Raw genomic sequence first — 23066 nt, 5'->3', positions numbered from 1 at the left:
CTGTGGCTCCAAGCACTCTGCAAGTCTGACTGGTGCCAATAAGTTTAAGTATGTGATGTCAGTCATGTTCATTAAAGTTGCAGTGATTGGTTACGAGGTTCAACTCATATAAGAGATCTCCCATTCATCAGATGAAGAAAGTATTTACTAAAATTTACTAACTAAACAAATAAAATTTGGAAATTTGATCACTGCTTCTGCAAATGACAGATCCATAAGGAGTTACAACAGTAGAATGGCTCCTGTTCCTGTATGCTAGATGTCTCACTGAGGACATTTGTCTCCTTTTGGAATGTTGCTGTACATATATTCCCTTACTGGGAGGGTCTGTAACATAATTTGCTGGTGTCTTGGCCACACTGCTGACAGAGTCAGGCTCTGGGGCTTTGGGTGGCTCAGGAAGGTGGCTTTTTGCTCAAACCTTTTCTGCCAGGTGTTCCCCATGAAGGTCAGAAGAGGCAGAGTTCAGGTTCGCTGGAATGGTGTACGTGTTAGTGCCATACCTTTAGGTCAGTGCTCGCAAAGTACTAAGTACTTGTCATAACTTTACTTGTGGTTGAGATGCAAAAGGGAAACATATTTCAGTTCAGGGACTCGGGGCACAAGGTGGGGGACACCCTGGACGAGGTGCCAAACCTTCGTAGGGCACAATCGCACACACACACATTTAGAGATGCCAGTCGCACACAACGCATGTCTTTGGAATGGGGAAGGAAGCCGGAGTACCCGGAGGAAACCCTGAAGCGCGGGGAGAGCTTGCAATCTCCGTGCAAACAGGGCGGAGGTGCAAGGCAAACATGCTAACCACTAAGCCACAGTGCCCCTGTTGTGGAATCTTCTTTAGCAAAAATAAAAACTTCTGAGTCTTGAGGTTTTTGATGGCAAAAAGAGATTAGTCTTTTATCATAGTAACAAGAGCAGAGTTGGTTTGCAAAGCGATTGCCGGACACCATCTTGATACAGTATTTTTTATACACTTTCAAATCAAAGACTCTCTACAGCTCATTCATCTGTTATTTGATAAGAGTATAAAGGAAGGCTTTTAGCAAACTAACACACACGTCCTTGAACATTAGTGCATCTTCTCTAACACAGCTGGCCTTGTCAGTACATTCATATTTTGTATTTTTCTAACTTCTGCACTTTGAACAATGGACCACTCGTAAAGCTTGGCAATGGTAGTGGATACACACTAAGGAATAACAAATTCCAAGCTATCAAAAAGATACAGAAGACGGCCTCAATTGTATTCAGAAAAATACAAACTACTGTAGGAGTGAGAAACATATACTCTGTGATTTCCCACAAGCTGGAGTTACATGAATTTGTCCTAGTTTCACCTACATGAATATTCACGTATTATTTTCTGATTAATACATTTTCCGTGTACTATTACAACATAATCATGTTTAAATGCTGATTTAACACGAAGTCACTCTCTATTCACCGGTGAAATACATTTAAAAACCATTATTAGGCCTTTGATGGATTAAAACATTTCTTATCACTCTGATTATTTTAACTTTTGATTGGACCTGATGGATTACATAAAAATCATATTTAAATCCCATAGTCTGATCAAAGAAATTCTTCTATACCCCTCATCTTAAAGTATTATCTTATATAGGATATATACTTCTCATATCTTCTCACACTTATGTTATGGAAAGAATGAAGAGTTTTTGACTCTTGATTTTGTTGGTACACAGATAAAATGATTGATAGAGAAATTTGATGCTTCCCATTATGTATTAATGCAAAAAAGCAACAAAAAAGTGTTACATGTGCCGTTAGTACATATTCCTAATACTCCTTTAACTTCAAAAGCTAAATTACTCAAGACAGTGAACTATTAGTTTCTTTAACAATCAGCCAGAATTTCGACGTCCAAAAGTGCCAGCTTTGGCGGTGAGGTTTTAGCTTTGGACTCGTCACACAATTCCATTTTTCTAAATCGCGCTGTACTTTTTGTCCCTCTGTGATATCCGTTTCGTGACGTAGGTCACAAACAAAATGGCTGCCTCCAAGAGCGTAACAAGCGCAAGTACTAGTATTTCAAAAGCGGAATATTTAAAGCGCTATTTATCAAACGATGAAGATGGCAAGAAGTCAAAAGAGAAGAAAGCTAAGAAAAAACGCCCTAAACTCGCCGGAAGAGGGTAAATGAAATGAAATTATCTATAACGCTGCTTGTAGCAGGTATAAAATTAGCCTAGCACATGAATATTTACAGTAACAGTGGTGTTCAGTAGGTCTAGGTGCAAACATTAATTTTTAAAATGGATTGATGGAGTATTCAACTTTGCAGGATGAAAATAGTTGATGATGACATTGACTGGAGGGAACTGGCTGTGAACAGGGAGAAGGAGAACAAGGATGAAGATGATGAGGAGGAGGCGCCTGTCGTAAGTAACATTTTAGATATGTAGGTGGGTCAGCTACTAGTGGATCTGTCCTTCAACAGACTTTTTTGGGTGGTGTTTCAAAATTTTCCAAAAGGATGTACATTCTGTTTGGTCTGTGTAGATTTATATGACGGATAATGCACTTACACCCACTTCTGTCTATCTAGTTCAAAACTCAAAGATAGAATACTGTTGTTGTTGTTGTTGTTGTTTTAAATAAACAAATGTAGTACATGGTGCTTCACAGATCCAGGCCATAGACAGTAGATGCCAGGAGTATGTCCTGAAATCACTTGATGAGAGAGATCTTCTAGATTAAATAGGAGTGCAGTGACATAGAGCCTTGTGTTTAAGAATAAAAAGGATTTCTGGTCTGATGAGATGTCTTTCTGTGCCCTTTCTTTGGTTTCCCTAATTATATGACAACAACTTATAGAACTAAAACAAATAAAACTGTTAGAAACACTGATTTTACTGTCTATGCTAAATTAACTTGTGCTTGGAATTGCATTCATTTTAATTGTTATTTGTTACTTCAGATTGCAGAAATAATAGATGAGCGTCCAGACGAAGTCAAGCAACTTGAAGTCTTTAGAACTAGTAATAAGTGGAAAGTTCTGGGAGGTGAGACGTTAAAAGATTTAACTGCTAAACATCTTTATACCTTATATAAAGGTATGTTGAATTCTCAATTCTGTGTTTGTAGAAAACTAATCAACTTCCCATCTCATCAGAACATCACACCATGCTGGTGTTGATTATTTTTCTGTGACAGCATGCCCGAAGTATTTTTATTGCTTACTTTTACATAAGCTGTGTCGATACCATTATTAAGGTGTATTTTGTCATTTATTTTCCATGTCGCAGCCACAAATGACGAATCTCAAGAGGACCCACAGTCAGGAACAAGGTAGTTGAGGTTAATTTTCTCTAAAGATCTAACATTAGACTGTCAGCAAGGAAAGGAAAGTTTTTAATTTTCTCTATCTCACACTTATTAAAGCTCAGATGGCAAGGGGAGTAGAAAAACTCGACACGATTCTCCTGGTGCTTCTCCAGAACGGAGAGGACGCCACGATTCTCCGGATCTAACGCCCAAGAGGACGACTCGCCACGATTCTCCGGATCTCTCGCCCAAGAGGACAACTCGCCACGATTCTCCTGATCTCTCGCCCAAGAGGACAACTCGCCACGATTCTCCTGATCTCTCGCCCAAGAGGACAACTCGCCACGATTCTCCTGATCTCTCGCCTAAAAGGACGACTCGCCACGATTCTCCTGATCTCTCCCCCAAGAGGACGACTCGCCACGATTCTCCTGATCTCTCCCCCAAGAGGACGACTCGCCACGATTCTCCTGATCTCTCCCCCAAGAGGACGACTCGCCACGATTCTCCTCATCTCTCGCCCCAGAGGATGACTCGCCACAATTCTCCCAAACTCTCACCCAAGAGAAAGTCACGCTTCGATTCTCCATACCTTTCACCTCCCAGACACAGAACAGACACCAAACACAGACGGCATGACTCCGCTTCACCTTCTCCTCCACGAAAAACACAAAAACACCATCATAAAGGTACATAAAGATTTCTCATCCTCATACCTCATTCTCCTGATTTGTGTTTAATAAACACATAGAATATATTGTGTCCATTTTACAGCTTCTCCACAGAGAGAAAAGTCCAAATCCTCTTCAGCTAGACATGTGCCAGACTTAGACCTGTCCCCACCAAGAAGACGCCCGAACACCAGACGGGACTCAGACTCTGATCTGTCTCCCCCCAGGAAAAGAGTGCAGGGAGGAAAGGGGTCTGATTCTGACCTGTCTCCTCCCAGGAAGAGGCCACAGAAGAAGCATGGATCAGACTCTGATCTCTCTCCTCCTCGTAGAGCTCGTGCTCCTGATGTACAGACGGTAAGCACGAAGATGCTTAGAATAAATGAGTGATGTGTGTGTGATTACAGCAATGATTGCATATGGGTGAATGTCATAAAATAGGTTTAAAAGTGAAGCAGAAATGTCTCCGAGGCCCTCTGGTAGAATTTTGAACCTGCCCATTCCCATGTCAGAGAATGGAACACAGTGCACACTTACATTTTAAGTTACATTTCTACATATAGGAATAGTGTCCTGTCATTTTCAAGTTCGCTTGATCTTGATATCTCCTTCAGTATTTGTCCTTGTGATAAATGTGTTTAATAGGAGTTATTTGATGATAATTAAAAGGGTGTGGTTGATGAGATGACATGTTTGGGGTGGGCCTGAGATGAGTCTTGCTTCATGCACCCAAAGCCGTACAGGATTTCGCAGAATTAGAATTTTATTTTGCGATTGTTATGGGCAAAAATGCTTGATTTTGTTGTGACTTTTTTCAAAATATCAATGCAATTTTTAATTTTTTTTGCAGATAACTACTTGAACTGGTGAAATTGCACTTGCATTGAAATTGTTTTGCACAGTCTTTCCCAGTGATGTTTGTTGGTAAATGAGACCTTTTAGCTGTACTCATGTTCGATGCACATGAATCGAAGAGGGCTTTGGCTGAATGGGTGTAGTGATGTCACCTGATGTGTCTTGGCCCAAATCTGAGGGAAATCTTTGTTAAATTTGAAAAATTGCGAACTCCTCCAAATATTGCGGTGTTAATGTGTGGCTAGATAACATTAGCAAACTGCAAACACCTTGAAGGGAAGATGAAAAATAACCTTGTTTGCTCGATCATAATTCTATTCATCTGATTTGCATATTAAACCTGCCCAAGTTGATATAATTTTTTTTAAAAATGTCAGCTAGCTAGCAAATAGTAGCTCAGTCAGTCATCGCATAAAGCTCTAAAAAAATTTCCCGACAACAGTAAAACGAATATACTTACACAAATTATATGTACGATGTCATTTACCACTTTGAGCTAGCATCGTTTGATGTGTTGTCTTACATTTTTGCACCTGTCAAACATCCAAGCCCAAGCCATGACACTTCCTCCACCATGTTTCACAGATGAGCTTGTATGTTTTGGATCATGAGCAGATTCTTTCTTTCTCCACTCTTTGGCTTTTCCATCACGTTGGTATAGGTTCATCTTGGTTCCAGAACTTTTGTGGCTCATCTCTGTATTTCTTTGCAAATTCCAATCTGGATTTCTGATTCTTACTGCTGATGACTGGTTTGCATTTTGTGATATGGCCTCTATATTTCTGCTCGTGAAGTCTTCTTTGAACAGTGGATTGCGATACCTTCAGCTCTGCCCTGTAGAGGTTGTTGGTGATGTCTGTTGTTTTTGGATTTTTCTTCACAGCTGGGGTTTTCCTTGGCCGACCCATTCAGTGTCTGTTGCTCAGTACACCACTGGTTTCTTTCTTTTTCAGCATATTCCAAATAATTGTATTGGATATTGTTTGATGTTTGTGCAGTGCCTCTGATTGATTTTCCCTCTTGTCTCAGCTTCAAAATGGTCTTCATCTCTCCCATAAACAGCTCTCTGATCTTCACATTGGCTTATTCTTTTTTTGACAACAAATGCAGTCTTCACAAGTGAAACTGTTTGCTAAAATCAAGAGTAGATGCTCAGAGCTATTTATTGTTCAATCTAACAGGAAACAACTGGGTAACAAGAAACACCTGTCAGTCACATGTTCCAGTATTTTGCTTGCCGAAAGATTGGGTTGTCAGATCCAAAATGTTCTAAGTTCGATGTCGTTTAACACGTCTACATATAATTACCAGGAAATTAAAGCTGAAATTCTAAACTCTCTTTTCATATTCATCTTTGACCACAAATCCAAATGTCTTCAGTTTACAGCAAAAACAACTGAAATGGCCTTGCTGTTCCAATAGTTTCGGAGGGGACTGTATTTGAATATAAACATACTTAATGTTTCAGGGGGAAGTTTTCCTTTATTTTTCCTTTAATGGTCCTTTAATGCTTTAATCTGACTGCTTTCAGGGGCCTCAAATGTTATCTGGTGGAGCTGCTGGTCTGGTATCTTCTGAAACCCTGAGGAAAGAGCAGGAGGAAATGCGCAGAAGAGAAAAACACAACCGCCCGCTAGAAGGTCTTTTGCTAAAAGTTATGAAAAATAGGAGGATGTTTCTATAACTGTAGTTCTTATGCGGTGTAATACCTTTACTGTTGCCTAAATATTGACCATTATTTTCCCCCAGAGGAGTCCCGTCATGCACAGACTATTTTTAGAGATAAAACAGGAAAGAAGCGTGACCTGGAGTCCGAGCGTGCCGAGCAGAGCAGGAAAGCAGGGGAGAAGGCAGAAAAGGATGAGAAATATGCGCAGTGGGGCAAAGGGTGAGGTTTTCATGCTCTATCTACAGACAAAGTACTGTGGAAACAGTCAGTGTTTAAGAAATAAATCACTGCTGTTGTGGGAAAATGGTCAGCAATGGGGTTGATTATATGTTGATTCTTTTTCTATAACAGTATCTACTGAAATGTTTTATTCTGCACACCAATTTGCCAATGGTTATCATTTTTATTTATTTATAACAACATTTAATGATCCATGTAACAAGGCTGCTATTATAAAAGATCATATTCTACCTCTCTCTCTCTCTCTCGCTCTCTCTCACTCTCTCACTCTCACTCTCAGACTGGTACAGAGTCAGATGCAGCAGCAGAACGTGGTCGATGCACTCAGAGAGGCTCAGAAGCCGCTGGCTCGTCACATTGACGATGAGGACCTGGACAAGATGCTGAGAGAGCAGGAGAGAGACGGAGATCCAATGGCTGCTCTTCTGCGCAAGAAGAAGGAGAAGAATGCAAAAACCAAAGGAATCAAAGGTGAGTACTGATTAGAGTAATCTAGAGCAGTAAAACCAACAGACAGTAATAAAGCCTTTGTTAATGATTTAACAGCTTGGCTACAGTATTAGTGTTGGAAGGCAATGAATCCAGGAAGCCCCATATATACACACACATTTTCTTGACAGTTCGTTACAGCAGTGTAAGAAACACAAAATGGAAAACAAACCTCTTAATTCTGCCTTACCTGATTAATATATACACTCACCGAGCAATTTATTAGGAACACCGTACCAATATTGGGTACTACCAATACTACCTTTGCTCTCAAAACAGCCTCAGTTCTTCATGGCATGGCATCATTTTTAAAGAAAAACATTTCAGTTAGTCTTAGTTTCATACTCATTGTATTTGACAATATTTTATGTTTGTCACACTGACAGCATGTCAGCACCTTGTACCTTACTGATCTGATCTTTTTTTTTATTTTAATTTTTTTAAAGAGAGACCTCGTTACCAGGGTCCACCTCCACCCCCAAATCGCTTCAACATCATGCCGGGATATCGCTGGGATGGAGTAGACAGGTACATACATAATATAATATATATGTTTTATTTATGATGTCAGGAATAAAACACTTGTGGGACATGCTGTTAAAGGAAAATAATCAACAACTGGGTTGTGTGATGCAGCCCAACATGACTCGGAGTCAACTCGTAGTTGATTATTTTCCTATAACGTGTACTGTTATTTACTGTTGTTATGTGCGCTATAGCAGCTATAAACAGTTATTCCATCACCAGCCTCTCTCTCTCTCTCTCTCCCTCTCTCTCTCTCTCTCTCTCTCTCTCTCTCTCAGTTTATAAGACGAACTTAATAAAAACATGAAGACTTTCCTGTGGCATAAAAAATGAGGGCACAGATTGTATATTACTCCTTGTTAAATAACAACACAGTTTTTAAAAGTGTTTATTATAAGTCCTTTAGATTATGTAGAGTGTCCACCATACAAGTCTCTGTGTATGTTGTAAGCTGTTAGAAAAAATTAACAACCTTCTGACCAATCAGATTCAAGAATTCAACAGCGCTATGGTATAATGTAATTGATAAGATGATTTATTATTATGTATTGTACATATTGAGCTAACAACATTTTAAGTATTCTGACATGTCCAACAATATCTATAACATTTCATTTCCTGGTGTTTAGGTCCAATGGGTTTGAGCAGAAGCGCTTCACCAGAATAGCAGATAAGAAAGCAGTGCAAGAGGAAGCATACAAATGGAGTGTGGAGGACATGTAGATGCACATCAGGATGTGAGAGTGTGTGAGTGTGTGTAAGCATGTGTGTGTTGTTCTAATTCACCAGCATGGACCAGGTTGTCTGAATGGACCATCTGATGAAAATGCCTTTAGTGTTATCAACCAAGATGATCGACCAAACTACATGCAGTGCATTTTGTGAGGACTTCAGCAGTTGTATGTGTGTATCTGGTTTATTTTGTGGGGTTTATTAAAATGTTGTGTTTTCTTAACGTCATATGTTAAATGGTTTTTAACAAATGATCAGTTCAAGTCACCAGAGCATGTGTATGTAATGCCCATTGTGTTCAGTGAAGGATGTTTTTCTTGGTAAATATAATAGAAGGTAACTCTATATAAGCACAAGAGGGTGCTCTTCACCAAATATTGTACTGTTATGGCCTACTCATTGTCTAGGTCGTGTTCTGTTCCCTACTTGTTCTAGCAGAAAATAACATTTGAATTGACCAGTCTTGAATGCGTCTATATTATGGTACAAGTGCAAATACAAAATGGAGCCGATGTAACAGAGTTTTTGAGATTTGCCCTATTTATTTTATATTTGTTTAGAGCGTTAGGTGTCAATTGAAATTTCACCAGTTTTATAAGCCATTTTATTCTTGGGTCAAAATGACCAGAACGTGAACAAGGGGTTATTGCAGACGCCCCAAAAATAATTTTTTCCTGTATTATGTTCAGTAGAGAATATGAGGCAATCATATAAAGTTCGACATTGGGGAAATATAATAATATGGTTATGTTCTGACCCAAACAGAACACGAGCTTTAAGAAGTGTTTTGAGAAAAATATATAATTTATGCGATTGTTCACCCCAAATGTAGCTGACCCACCAAAACATGATATGTAATGTAAATCCATGCACTCACAGGTAAATCTTCAGGGATGTCAGACATGCGTACACTTGTGTTTGTGGTTTAGGACACAGTGTGACATAAGGTTTGTTCTTGTTTATAGATTACATTAGCGGTGTAGCCATCTTAGACAACTGGAGTCATCATTTTTTCAGCACACTTCGGTATCATTCCACCATCAAGGCTCCGCCTCCACAATTTTGAATTTTGTATCAGACCACTAGTGATTTATATTACAACTTAAATCCAACTTGTATTTACTTTACTTTTTTTCAAACAATAGTATTTTATGAATGAATAAATAAATGATTAATAATTTTGTTTGAAGCAGGTATATGAAAATTACAGCATGGAATAAGAGAAAAGATTTCAGATGACAGATTTCCATTGCTTACAGTACATTAAACTTTTAGCTTCAATGAAAAATGTAGATGCAAACTTAGCACATTAAATATTTCTGATTGACTACATTTGGTGTAAAGGGGGAAGTTGTGTTAATTAGATTTTTGCTCGATCATGCCTTTAACAGTGTTCTAGATCTGATAGCGATTTTGGAAAAGCTGCTGTGGTGAGTTGTCCAATTTTCTCCATTCTGTGGTTCTGATGGGCAACCCGGACGTTTTCAGATCATCTGCCGCTTTCGCAAGAGATTCTGGCAGAAGCCTTAACACATTTATGACGAAGAACATCATGTCAAGATTTAGTACCATTAATATGCAAATAAGATAAAACATCAAAGAATGCACATACCATTTTTGTAGTGGTATACAGTTTGGGTGTCGTTTCAATAAGCGACAACTGCTCCTTCCGTTGAGCCGGAAGAGGACGAGAATGAAGAGAGATGTCCCATCCTGGGTAGGTTGCCATTTGGACTGTCTTAAAGTCAGCCCTACAAGACAGTAGTTTTAAAAGTATCAAATATACATAATTCCATTCAAATGTAAATGTGTGCCTAAATATTATCCTATTCAGCATATGAAGGACATCTCTTGCCTCAGTGCTGGGTTGATTGCAAGGTTATCAGGGCGGGGCAGGGCTTGAAGTCTTCTCCCATAAATACACTGTGGTTGGACGAAGCTCTGTTGGTAGTGTGTTTGGTAGTGTGTTGTTGGAGTCCTCTCGCGTCTTGCTAGGCTTTTTCCCGTCATCATCAGTGGATCACTGTATAAAGCCTGAGCTCGAAAAGCCTCTTGGTTGGTTGTTATGTAGCTTTGATCCCCTGCAGTGGTAGTTAATTCAGGGGAGAGTTAGATATTTTGGCCAGCCACAAGGTGTGTCTGGTCCATGCACCAGTAAAACAAACAGTGCATTGACGCACTGGGCCTTATTTGTCAATGTTTTCATAGGCCAAACTAAACTAAAAGTTCCAGTCAAGTTTACATAAATTTCAGTAACGCTGATTTTCTTCATACTCATATGTGTATGTTGATAAATACCAGTCACCTGTAATTTACCAAGCTTATTAACCAAAGCACAGCTTGATTGGGATTTTCACACAGTGACGCCCACAAAAAGGCAATGCAGACAGAAAACCACAAACTGACAATTAAATGGCAAAAGCGCAGCATGTGATAAAACTAGTAACTAGTAATGCAGCTCAGCCACTGTAGCATGTTGCCTACCACAGATACACATTATCCCATCCTCCTGTTATTACAGTGCCATTACTTTTGCCTTAATTGTATGCCTTGCCTTACTTGTCTTAATTGAAGGATTTAATCATTTCATTTTGTTTTGGATTGCTTTTTTCAAGTCATTAATATGAAACAATTGAGATTCACAAAATGATCATTACATTTGTGTCTGTGTAATCAAAATAAATAAGCAATAAAAACTCACCAGTATGTAAAATTGCAGTAACTAATGGCCAATTGCTCTACTTCAAGACAATCTATTCAGGTTCACACTAGTGTGTCTCCTTATGCATACATATATTTCCACAAACTCGGGAGATTGTAGGATACAAATGGGTTTTGGGCATTTTCATCAATACCAATTTTTTTTTAATATCTTTATAACAATTTTCAATTAACTTTGTTCATATTCAACTTGATAAATGAGGCCCATTGTAGACATGTTTAATGCAGGAATCTGCCTCACCCTCCAGAATCAGATTGCACTTCAGTATCTTCTTTGGTTCAGTCCTGGCATAGGGTTTGGGGCCAAATGCTATCTCTGATGTTGTTACCATCTTCTCACACTTATCTGGGTAAAGCAATAAACCTGGCAGGAAAATAACACATTCAGAATGAGTTCACAATTATGCTTATATTTATATGATATGATATGATATGATATTATGGCACTCGTTACTGTCACTGTGCTCTAAGATACTTTTGCTTTTATCAACAAGTGACTATATAAAGAAATAATATAGCTAAAAATGAAACGTGTTATACACTTTTGCTATCAGCTAACACAATTAGAGTCAGAGCCTTCTTTAGTTCTGTACTGAAAGAAACAAACAAGTAATGGAAATCCCCCCCCCCCCCCAATACTACGTAAAGTGCAATATAAATGTAATTGTAACTAACTAACTGTGTAAAACTGGCCAAAATTTTGCTTTACTTGAATTGAATTAATGTCATTTTATTTGTATTTGTCGTATTTTTGTTTTGCATTGTTAGCATTTTACCTGCCACAGCAGGAAGTTCCCCCACCTGAGGGAATGCTTGCAAGGGCTTTATCCTTTGACCATTCTTAAGATGCAGCAGTCCAACTCGGAAATCATGACCAAGAGGAGGTAGTGGCCATAACAGCTTTGTAAGGGGTCTTTTCTGTGTGGCCATTACTTTGCACTAAGGAGATTAAAAAAGTTTGTTAGTACACGTTTACCAAAGTGGACAGTTTGGGTGTTAGCCATTTTTTAGTGTTGCCCAAATACTTAGCGAGCAATAATGTCTGCATACTTCACTAAAACATTACTCATTGTGTACTGTATGTCTAATTTCACACTCATGTACCACAGCAATTTATTTCAGCTTGAAATTTACTTAATGGTACAATATGACATCGTCTTTTTGAAGCATGCATCTTTTCTATTGAAATTTAAGTAAAACAGGTTGTTTAATGATTGCTAAAGCCAATACAAACTTGTTATCCAAATCTGTTAACATGGGTAGACAAGTCACTAGCCCAAACTCCCTGATCAAGAAGATGACATGTCTGGATTACTATCTTTTTTTCAGAGTTCACAGAGACAGAAACCTTACTTGCTACTGTCTTTCAAAAAACAAAAGTGACTTGCTGACATTTGCTCAATATAGAAAAGGATAACAACTACAGCCAAATCATCTCCTTTATAGAATTTATATAATCAAACCCGGAGTTTCCTCCGGGTACTCCGGTTTCCTCCTCCAAAGACATGCATGGTAGGCTGACTGGCATGTCTAAAGTGTCCATAGTGTGTGAATGGGTGTGTGATTGTGTATGTGATTGTGCCCTGCGATGGACTGGCACCCTGTCAGGGTGTACCCCGCCTTGTGCCCGATGCTCCCTGGGATAGGCTCCAGGTTCCCTCGCGACCCTGAAGAAGGAGTAAGCGGTAGAAGATGGATGGATGGGTTATTGTGGAGCTAGTCAAAGGGGTTTTCTGTTCCCCAGAACTACCGTAATTGGCCTAGACATGAGGGAACTAAGCAAATGGTTGGAGTCATGGAATCACAAAAGATCATAGCTTATTTTGGTGGAAATGTCATGGCAAACAATCTTTCCAGCCTAAATCAAAAAACTTCAGAGACAGAGGGTTTGTAGATGTCAAACTTTATTGAAACAATAAAGTGAAACAGTCTGCAGAAATTCTAAATTATGCAAACACACACAGCCCTTTTTATACCTGTCACAGCATACTCATCTTAGGCGGGGTTTTGCCTTTTCTCATTAAAAACAGACCAATCTTCTTCTTCGTTAGTTGTTTTTTTGTTTTCTGACCAACATTCCTATCTTATGTCTCAATGAGCTTCTATCTGCTGCCCTAGCTGAAATCTACCTCCATTCCTGAGGCCCTGTCCTAACTCGTTAATTGGTATCCAACCTCAAGGTTGTTTACTTACAAAAGCAGTTTCAGTGAATATCTAATGCCAGTTTATTGCTGTGCAGAAAGGTGCAGGCTGATACAGAAAAACAATTGTTGTACAGTAAGACAGAATTCATCTAACTCAATACACACTTAGAATATAACTTGATCAAAAAGTGTACTATGGATTTAGATTATGCCTCTAAATATTGATTATACATATAGATTATACTTGTTAACTAATATTAATTATTAGATTATGCTTCTAAGTAATCATTCTAAATGTTGGTTATACATATTGATTGTACTTTATTAACATATCCAAATATTAGTTACATATATTGATTACACTTCATCAATATTTTCTATAGAAACTAGCCTATTATGTTTTTGAATCTCTCATGACATCATGAATTACATTTGTCATTTAATTCAGTTTGTTTTTGCCAGACATCCTAATGTATTTCTTCTGCATTTATTTTAATTATGTTAATTTTGAACACCTTCCTTTTTTCTTTTTTTTTTTCTTTTTTTCTTTTTTAGCTGTGACTTACATCTAACTGCTGAAATGTCCAAATACCAATTCATTGATATTGTTACATTATGTGCCATATAAATCTGGGGAACATATTGCAGGACCCTGGGAACATAGGTATGACCCCCATTTGGGAAGGTATTCATGCACTAGCTAACTAACTCGCCATACTTGATTACATTATGCTAGCTATTATATTTTAGCCTCGTCGTTTAGGTTTCTGAGCAAGCATGTTAGAGCTTTTATTGGCCCAGTAGGCCCTGATTTAAAGCAGAAATCACTTTTAAAACATCCCTATTTTTGTTTCAACTATAATTCGAAGCTAACTGAGGCTGCTCAGTTTACGTAACAGTGGCTCAATATAATGCGTTTCTGGAGTAAATTTTGTCTGAATTTGGTCTAGTGATTTCCTTACTGCTGCTCTATATAATGCTATGTATAAAATATTTGATATAGTGATTTCACAGATAAGGTCATTCCTGAAAAATCATATTGTTCAAAAATATCTTTGCATTTAAAGTGACTACTAGATTAAAAGCATGATTAATGAACCATTCAGACATGTAATACATATCTGTTGTATTTTTAAGTCTTAAAATCAGTCAGTAGTTCTGAGTAACCTTTAACTAACTTTATATATTGCTATTAGTGTAAATATATGCTCACCTTCAGTGTGATTGCTTACGTATCGCAGATATGATATGAGATTCAAGTTGTTATAGTAGATCCTCCAGTAAAGCAATGTAGCAGCTATGTTTTTTCTCCACAACAGGCTTGATAGAAATGCACTGTAAGCCTTAGTTGATGGTGGTTGCCATGGCTGGCCTATTCTTTTCAAAAGCCTTTTGAGTGAAGGAATAAGCTGAAGAACAATACGACCCACAGCAGTGAATGATACCAAGTTACTAACTATACTGGAGTTTTATTTTAGCGGGAATTTAATGTTCCATGTGACATGTACAGTCTCTTAGACACACTAAGATGTGCATAATATAATATTGACCCTAAAATAAAATAGAATTACACTTGTTCAGTGGTGTTTAAACTTATTTTTTTGGCAGAGCCCCATCAACCACTACATAAAACCCAATACTAATCGCTAACCCATATTCTAAGTAAGCATTATCATATTTCATTTGCCAATTTTTGTTACGATTTAATTGGAATTCAGCATAAATCCAATACCTGCTACTAGAAATTTCTTTGTGATTGTCATAAAACTGGTGCGTGAACAAAGGCATATATTCACAATAAGTAAAAAGAGGGGAAAAAGCTTCATTATTTATATGAATAGTGTTAGCTAGTAGAAGAATGTAAGATACTATTACTATATACATTTACTGATCTGCAAATGCTTTCACAAACTTGCTCCACTGTACCTTACTAATGATGATGATGATGATGTCTGATGATGGTGATGATGATGATGATTTGCTGCCAATTTATGTATATTGTATTTGTACCATTTTCTACTGTAATTCTGGAATTTATATTAATGGTCCATTCCATTTGTGCCAGCATGTGATTATAACCTGCCCAGGAGTTCAATAACATATCAGCCTTGAGGGTTTTCTTTCTATTTATTTTAACTTTATTGTTGTTTGCATTAAATGGTTAGTCATGTGATTACATAGGTGTGTTTGTTAACAGTTCTATTCCATTTGTTCATGATTAAAAAAACACACAAAAAAAACAAGTTCCTTAATAAGATACTGGAAAAAAGGCAAAGTGAACCCAGAAATAATTATCTGAAATCATGGAGATGCTTCAAAAAAAGGTTAATTAGGTGAGACACTGAAACTGCTTTATTTTTCTGAATATTTATGATGGGAATAGCAGGAAGCCAGTGAAAGTGTTATCTGCATCTTTGCTGATGATCTGACTTGATTTAGTGCAGACATACACACCCACAGTATCCATTAGCTTCAGGTCCAGGACCACAGACCCAGAGGTCAGCATCACCCCTTGCGAAAAATCACACATAGTCAATACCACTGTGTCCGTCTTCTTAATACACAGGCAAGCAGTGTGTAATGCAGACACATGATACACAAAGTAATAAATGCCTGGCTGTTGGGCTGTGAAAAGATTGTCGCGCAGTGTTTCACCAGGCTTCTCAGGAGAGAACAAGTCTTCAAATTCAATGATTTTATTTTGGGTTACACTAGTTCTGGAATTAGACCTTCTTTTATTAGAGAAAAATGCCAGATTAACATTTGAAATCGTCCGAAAAGTTCCCTGTGAACCCTTTGGACCCTTTAGTCCTGGTGCTCCATGTGCCCCTTCATCCCCCTTGAGGCCAGGTCTACCAGGGCGTCCAGGAGCACCCAGTTCACCCTTGGCTCCCCTCACAGGCTGTGTGTCTTCACCTGCATACAAATAGATTTCAATCATAGAGAGTAAATTTTTGTCTACTTTTCATGACATTTTATGTTTCTTGAGCTGAGACAGTTTTCCATTTAGCCGAAGCAAAACAGCAAACAGCAAAAAAAAAAAAAAAAAGTCTAGATTATTATGTTATAGTGACATATTCATATATATATATTACTATAATTCTATATCTTTTTAAAAAGTGGTATGATACATTATTACATTTACATAAGACATAAAGTGTTTGTCCACAGTGTATATAAATACTGTTTTAAAATGTAACATTAAAAGTAGGATTTTTTAAAGTAAAAGTAATCTTTTTACCAGGATCTCCTTTTGCTCCCTTTGGTCCACTTTTTCCATTAGTACCAGGAGTTCCTGGGATGCCTGGCACACCAGAGAACCCAAAGGAGCTATCACATTTGTCTGAGATTGAAGGGCTCACAAGCCACAGCAAAACGCTGACCGGTAAAAGGGCATACACTGACAAGGACACCTGCAATGAAAAAAATACTACTACTACTACTACTACTACTACTACTAATAATAATAATAATAATAATAATAATAATAATAATAATAATAATATTAACTAAAATATTTTATACCACACTTTAATCAGTTATTAAAACATTTCTGTTATGCACTTTGTTATTATTTCTTATTTATACAGTATAAAGATCAATTTTGTCAGATATCTTACCATTGTCCCAAGAAACGTTTGCACCGTGCTTGAAAAATCAGCGAGAACCTCAAGTGCGAGTGCCAAAAAAAAAACTATAATTTCCCACAAAAACGGATTCCAGTTTTCATTTCTCTTTTTCAAATGGAGAACAGCAATATTGCACAACACGAACAAGGAAGGAATAAAATGCACATTCGGCATGTATCAGTCCAGGATTAAGTAATATCTAAAAAATAATTTTAAAAAATATATTTTTTTGCTTGCATTAGCAAATTACAGCAAAACACAGACATTAAACAGGACATCGTGTGCAGAAAACGTTACAAGATTAGCAGAATTTTAGACCCCTTGTATTATGTTAGTACTAAATGGTAATGGTTAATGCTAAAAGTTAAAATTACATGTAACAGTTCCCATTAGCACATGTAATGTTATTTTTTTATATATAAAGTTATATTTGCATTAATTATAACAGCTGCTTTTTTTATTTTTAGGAAAAGGGTTTTTCAATGTTTTCTGTTTGTTTGTTTGTTTTAGTGTCCTTGTTCTCCATGGGACCTCTTGTAGGTTTTACGTAGAACCTTTAAGGGTTCCACCAGAGGGACAACTGAAGAACACTTAAGGGTGTTAGAATTTAGTAATTTTATTATTTTTTTGATTGTGTTATGTTCTGTCATTACTGTCTCCATTTTGTGCTTATTTCACGGTTGTGTGTACCGGTGACATTTATAACAGCCCAGAGCTGGAGAACATTACTGTTCTGCATTAAAGAAAGGGTTCAAAGGTTCCTTAAGGGTAATAGCTAGGGTTCTTAGCTTCCACCTAAAATGGCTATTCCACCTAAAAGTAAAGAAGGTAACTTCTTAAGGTACTTTAAGAGTTCCTTAATACTTTATTGTATAATTTGTAGTTTTTAGCTTCAGGCTTAATGTTCTGGTAATGGGTTCTACCCAGAGCCCTTTCTCATAAACCTCTGTTGTTCAAACACACCATTTGGTGCTTATTTTATGGTTATCTGCATATTGGTGCTATTCATGAAATAGATGAGATGGCAAACAGTACTGTTCTGCCAAATTTATACCATTAGAAATGGATTCTTCAAGACTTCCCTTAAGGTTTATTGGATAATTAGGGGTCCATAGCTTCTAAAAACCTGTTCTACCTGGACTGCTTTCAAAATTCTTTCTACAACAATTACTTGTCCAGCCGTTTGTTGCCCCCGTCCCAACTTTTTTGAGACGTGTTGCAGTTATCAAATTCAAAATTACCTTATTTTTTTCTTAAAATGGTACATTTCCTCAGTTTAAACATTTGGTATGTTTTCGATGTTCTATTGTGAATAACATATGGGTTTATGAGATTAGCAAATCATTGCATTCTGTTTTTATTTACATTTCACACAGTGTCCCAATTTTTTTGGAATTGGGGTTGTAATAGGGAAACACACTAGGGGTTGTATATAGTACCTTTAAGGACAACAGAAGGGCACTCTGTATTTTATTATATTGTATATCTTGAGACAATGAAAACAAAACTACCATATTTCACTCCAGTAACATTTTATTAATGGCATAGAAATCAGAAATACATTTTGTGCTCTTGATTGTACAGATCTTGATTGGAAATGTAAAACTTGATGTAATCTGGTGTGTTTCGTGAAACACTAGAGAAACCCTCAGTGTGCATAAAGCAGGAAACCAGAGAAGACACTGTTGCCTTTATCTCCAGCTGCGTACATGCCGTTTACCTTATCATTAGTTTCCAACCAGACTTTACTATTGTCCCGTAGGTACACAGCAAATCCCCCTGAACTCACGTTTATCTCAGCTTGAATGTGGTCACAGAAGCTAGCCCTTTTCTCTCCATCCACCATGAGCCTAACGCAAAGTGTCTTTTTAGAAGTTGCATGGTACACAAAATAGTAGGTACCAGGGATGTGACACACAAATTTACCCTCTTTAAGATTAAAGTGATCATTGACATTGGTGATTTTTGTTTGGAAGATGATTGGCGTATCAGGTGCTGGATGGTCAACAGTTTCACGAGATACACAGAAAGCAGAATTTGGTTTTATGTCGCTTGGAGCTCCTTCATCCCCTGGTGGACCCTGTGGTCCTGGTGGGCCAGGATTGCCAGAGGCACCCCTCTTTCCCTGAGGACCTTTGATGCCAGGTTCCCCCTTCTGCCCTTTGATCACTTTATTTTCCAGTTCCAATGTGCGCCCTGTTGAGATAAACACATGGTCTTAAATAAATCACATACTTACATTAATAATAAAATAAAATAAAATAAAATACATTAAAGTACTATCACATTTATAAATGAACATTCCTGCAAAAAAGGCCACTTATAGCTGATATCTAGTGTACTCTGATGTGTATAGTTTGTGGTTCAATTTGATGCTCTGAAGCGTTCTTCAGTTTGTCCGCCAGTGAGAACCCTAAAGGTTCTTACACCCTAAAACAAATGGTTACCCTTTCAGTAAGAGCTCGGAGTAGAAATGCTTTAGAAAGCTAAAGAAAAGTTTTGGAACCCACTTTTTATTATATGAAATCGTGAAGGTTCTAAGTGGAACCTTACAAAGGAGGAGTTCTCTTTCAGCAACATTTCAAACAGTCCCCATTAAAACCCTAAAGCATTCAGAACTCCCTTATAACCTGCTTTCTAATATATGCAACCCTTAAAGTAATAGACTTTCTGCTCACTTGAGGGTTGTTGTTTTTTATATTTATTTTACTTTTAATTTACTTTCTGTTTATAGTACTATGGAAATGAAACACTTAATTACAGTTAATTTTCGCTAGTCATCCTGTGTTTAATTTTTTTTTTTTTTTTTTAAACCTAACCTAATTCACCTGCATTAAAAAAAAACAAGAAGATATTAAGAATTCCTATTAACAGATTAAACATGAAGGATTGAGGAACTCTTGATGATCAAACAACAATAACGAACTAAACAAAAAGTACAACTGAACAATGTATTACTTACCTCCCTCGCCTTTCTCCCCCTTCTCACCATCCCTGCCATCATGTCCAGGAATTCCGGGAATACCTGGCAATCCATGTGTCCCTGCATGACATGTGTTTTGAGTGGCTACCGGGCAAAGCCACACTGCCAACAGAGCTACGAATATAAGCCTGTAGTTAAACATGGCTAACGCAGAACATCAGGTTGTCCTTGGCTGTGTGAGTCCAAGCTTCAAAGAGTCTAAGTCACTGAAATATTTTTTGTCAATCAATGAAATGTTCTGTGTTCCTCTTTTCAAAACTGCACTGCAAAAAGCACCGCCTTTCACTACTCAGACCTAGTAGTTTCAACTAAAAGTATTTGTGAATATGTATTATATCTTTGTGAGCAAAATGGCCAGCTGAAAAATTCTTCAATAAAGATTCGTCTTTAATTTCTGTGTTTTTACTCTGTATTTTCTGCTCCTTTTTTTTTTTTTTTTTTTTAATAGCTGCTCTCTTAAGAGGTTTTAATGTTGCTAGTTTAAGTATATTCTGTAAATTACTCTGTGGCCTCCCAGGATTAGGTGTAATTTTTTATTAAGATCATTAAATGTTTAAATTGCACACATGCCCAGTCTTTTCAAGGAATTGTATAACTTTTAATGTAAACTGCACCAGAAATAATGTAGTTGTTTCACAGCCCTGAGCCCGGGGGGGGGGGGGGGGGGGGGGTGGGGGGGGGGGGGTGGGGGGGGGGTCTTGGAAGGTGGGAGGGGATGGTGTGAGGCGCAAGGTGGTTGGGAGGTAGTACACTCATGCAATCACAATTTTTATGTATTTTTATGTTTTATGTTTTTTATCTATAAATGATAACTATATTGATATAGGTCAAGCTACATTGACCCCCCCCCCTTCATTATTATTAATTATTGTATTCATTGTTATTAATTATTGTATGTAGATTCCTGTCATATAATTCCAGTTAGGCCCATTTCAGTTTCAGGTAGTAACACTACAAAATGTAAAAACATTCAAGGTGATGAATATTTATGCAAGCCACTGTATACCAAAACAGTCTGATGATTTTGTAAGATGGTGCAAACTTGTGACTGGATGTCTCTCAGCTTTTCCTTAGATCCGTCCAAGAATTTAATAATTAAATATGGTTTCATATTTATAGTCAAGTTATTTCAGATGTTGCCTTCAACAGTGATTTAATCCAGATTTTATGTAATCATAATGTATTCATTGTGCACATCCAACAAAAAAAGTAAGAAAATAGCACACGCACATACACACACCAGTTTCACATGAAAGTTTTATTGTAGAATGGTTTTACAACTGAAATATCCATTTGGGTTGCAAAGAAAAGTGATTAAAACATTTTTTTTTTTAAAGAATTTGCAAACACAGAGGAAAGTTGTACACTTGCATTAAAATCCATGATTGCAGAAATTACTCTAGCACTAACAATGTTACAGTGCAGTCAGTCTAACATAGATTGTTTTATATATATATTTACCTCACCCACTAGCAAAAATCAGAAATCCACTAAACACGGACATTTCAGTTTTTGACATTTTGTTTGTCTCCCTGTGATGTCCAGTGATTCTAGCAGGTTCCAGCCTCACTGAATTTCCCTTAGCAAGCTGAATCACAGCACCACCAGACAGAACCTGAGTTATGCTGCTCTTACGCTGGTTATAGTCACAAAATAGCAGGTTCACATTATCTTTGGAGTCACTGATCAGCTTTATACACAAGTCACCCTCAGAGACAAAATGAAAGACAAAGTAATATGTTCCAGCAACCTTACACGTGAACTGACCTTTTGCAATGTCGAAGTCTTTATTCAAATTAGTAAGTTCTTCATTAAATATCACAGGGCTGTTGTACCTGGGGTACTCATTCTTCTTACGCACCACTGTAAAGGCTGCCTTATTTACATTGGACAAACCACTACCCGCACTTCTGCCCGGATTCCCTGGAGGACCAATGAGACCCGGTGGACCAAGTAGACCATGAAAGCCTTTATCACCAATGTCTCCTATGGGACCATCCTCACCCTTATCTCCTTTAAGAGCAATCAGTGCCTCCTTACTCAGGTCCACCTGCAAACCTGAAACAATGCAATACAATGCTTATTCATCCATTCATTTGTCTTTATTTATCTTTATTCTGGTCAAGGTCATGGTGGATCACCAGGAACACTGGGTGTGAGTGGGAATACACTCTGGATATAAAGCATTCACACTCATTCACACTAAATTAGGGGTAATTTAGTGTAGCCAGTCCACCTACCAGCATGTTTCTGGGAGGTGAGAGGAAACCAAAGAACCTGGAGGAATCCCAGGCAGACAAGTGGAGAACACAGACAGTAACTCAAGCTCAGGATTGAACCCTGGAGTTGTCAGGTGGAGCACAATCACCTTGCCACCCACAATATAGTGTATCTTTACAAATTTATGTGTAAATAAACCTGAGTAAATTACTTTGATATGCTCATGTAAATAATGCAATTTGTCATGAAACTTAAACATAAACAGGATACATACCTGGTTTTCCTTTCTCTCCTTTTTGTCCGGGCAAGCCATCTCTCCCAGGATGTCCTGGCTCTCCTGGTTGTCCATCCTTCATTTGACAGTTATCCTGGCAGAGGCTAAAAGACAAAAGTACAGCCACCCAGACAGCTCCAACCAGATGGACTGACAGCTGCATCCTGTATAATCTAAAGAGTCATGGAGAATAAATAACCATTAGAGAGTAAGCAAAATTAATTATTGTAAATGATCCAATATTCTTATTATTTTTAATTTTTTATTAAGTTACACAAATGTAAATAAATAGCAGTGTCAGGCTCACCAGTATCCCAGTGTCGGTTTAAAGATTCAGACTTCTTCTCTCTTTACTTGACATGAGCGAGAGGCAGTATTATGTCATAGTAATGGGGCAAAAATTCAGTTGTTTCAATTCCCCAATAAAATAGGAACATCATTTGGAAAAAAAAACAAAAAAGAAAACATGCAGGAGAAACATGCAGATATGTGCAAAAAGCCAGCTTCTGCTTCTCCATCTCTGTTTTTCAGAGTCAGCAAACTGTACTTGTCTTCATGGCAAAGGGCAAAAATAAAGTGATTTGAATTCCACTGTGAATACCAAAAAACAGCACAACCTGATA

At 37.6% G+C, this 23066-nt stretch overlaps 5 protein-coding genes across 6 annotated transcripts; 1 reads left to right on the top strand and 4 right to left on the bottom strand.

Moving 5' to 3' along the window:
* Positions 1 to 1988: 1988 nt before the first annotated feature.
* Positions 1989 to 8695, top strand: bud13 (BUD13 homolog). Of its 2 annotated transcripts, none has more exons than XM_017493517.3 (11): positions 1989 to 2159; positions 2309 to 2405; positions 2945 to 3080; positions 3273 to 3315; positions 3409 to 3980; positions 4066 to 4319; positions 6349 to 6457; positions 6567 to 6705; positions 7007 to 7197; positions 7662 to 7743; positions 8370 to 8695. In XM_017493517.3, the coding sequence occupies exons 1-11, from the start codon at positions 2014 to 2016 to the stop codon at positions 8461 to 8463; spliced, it is 1863 nt and encodes a 620-aa protein (XP_017349006.2). In that variant the 5' UTR covers positions 1989 to 2013; the 3' UTR covers positions 8464 to 8695. The 2 variants fall into 2 exon arrangements, with proteins under 2 accessions (XP_017349006.2, XP_017349007.2); XM_017493518.2 differs by having other exon boundaries at positions 1990 to 2159; positions 2945 to 3029.
* A 1172-nt stretch (positions 8696 to 9867) lies between these two features.
* On the bottom strand, positions 9868 to 14882 carry si:dkeyp-69c1.9 (uncharacterized). Its single transcript, XM_047161998.2, has 6 exons — positions 14551 to 14882; positions 11970 to 12132; positions 11435 to 11557; positions 10328 to 10553; positions 10104 to 10223; positions 9868 to 9997 (listed from the first exon to the last, which is right to left on the bottom strand). Exons 2-6 carry the CDS (start codon positions 12121 to 12123, stop codon positions 9868 to 9870), a joined length of 753 nt encoding a protein of 250 aa, XP_047017954.2. The 5' UTR covers positions 12124 to 12132; positions 14551 to 14882.
* A 570-nt stretch (positions 14883 to 15452) lies between these two features.
* Positions 15453 to 17110, bottom strand: c1qb (complement component 1, q subcomponent, B chain). The gene is made up of 3 exons (XM_017491813.2): positions 16958 to 17110; positions 16579 to 16750; positions 15453 to 16253 (listed from the first exon to the last, which is right to left on the bottom strand). The coding sequence occupies exons 1-3, from the start codon at positions 16958 to 16960 to the stop codon at positions 15706 to 15708; spliced, it is 723 nt and encodes a 240-aa protein (XP_017347302.1). The 5' UTR covers positions 16961 to 17110; the 3' UTR covers positions 15453 to 15705.
* Positions 17111 to 18481: 1371 nt separating this feature from the next.
* On the bottom strand, positions 18482 to 20171 carry c1qc (complement component 1, q subcomponent, C chain). The gene is made up of 2 exons (XM_017491811.3): positions 19929 to 20171; positions 18482 to 19162 (listed from the first exon to the last, which is right to left on the bottom strand). The coding sequence occupies exons 1-2, from the start codon at positions 20089 to 20091 to the stop codon at positions 18615 to 18617; spliced, it is 711 nt and encodes a 236-aa protein (XP_017347300.1). The 5' UTR covers positions 20092 to 20171; the 3' UTR covers positions 18482 to 18614.
* Positions 20172 to 21188: 1017 nt separating this feature from the next.
* c1qa (complement component 1, q subcomponent, A chain) lies at positions 21189 to 22902 on the bottom strand. The gene is made up of 3 exons (XM_017493472.3): positions 22751 to 22902; positions 22444 to 22616; positions 21189 to 22007 (listed from the first exon to the last, which is right to left on the bottom strand). Exons 2-3 carry the CDS (start codon positions 22604 to 22606, stop codon positions 21412 to 21414), a joined length of 759 nt encoding a protein of 252 aa, XP_017348961.1. The 5' UTR covers positions 22607 to 22616; positions 22751 to 22902; the 3' UTR covers positions 21189 to 21411.
* Between the last annotated feature and the right edge of the window lie 164 nt (positions 22903 to 23066).

This window comes from Ictalurus punctatus, chromosome 18 (assembly GCF_001660625.3).
Source record: "Ictalurus punctatus breed USDA103 chromosome 18, Coco_2.0, whole genome shotgun sequence".
Lineage (NCBI taxonomy): Eukaryota > Metazoa > Chordata > Actinopteri > Siluriformes > Ictaluridae > Ictalurus > Ictalurus punctatus.
Note: the sequence above shows the minus strand (reverse complement) of the source record. Positions and strands in the feature narration are given on the sequence as shown.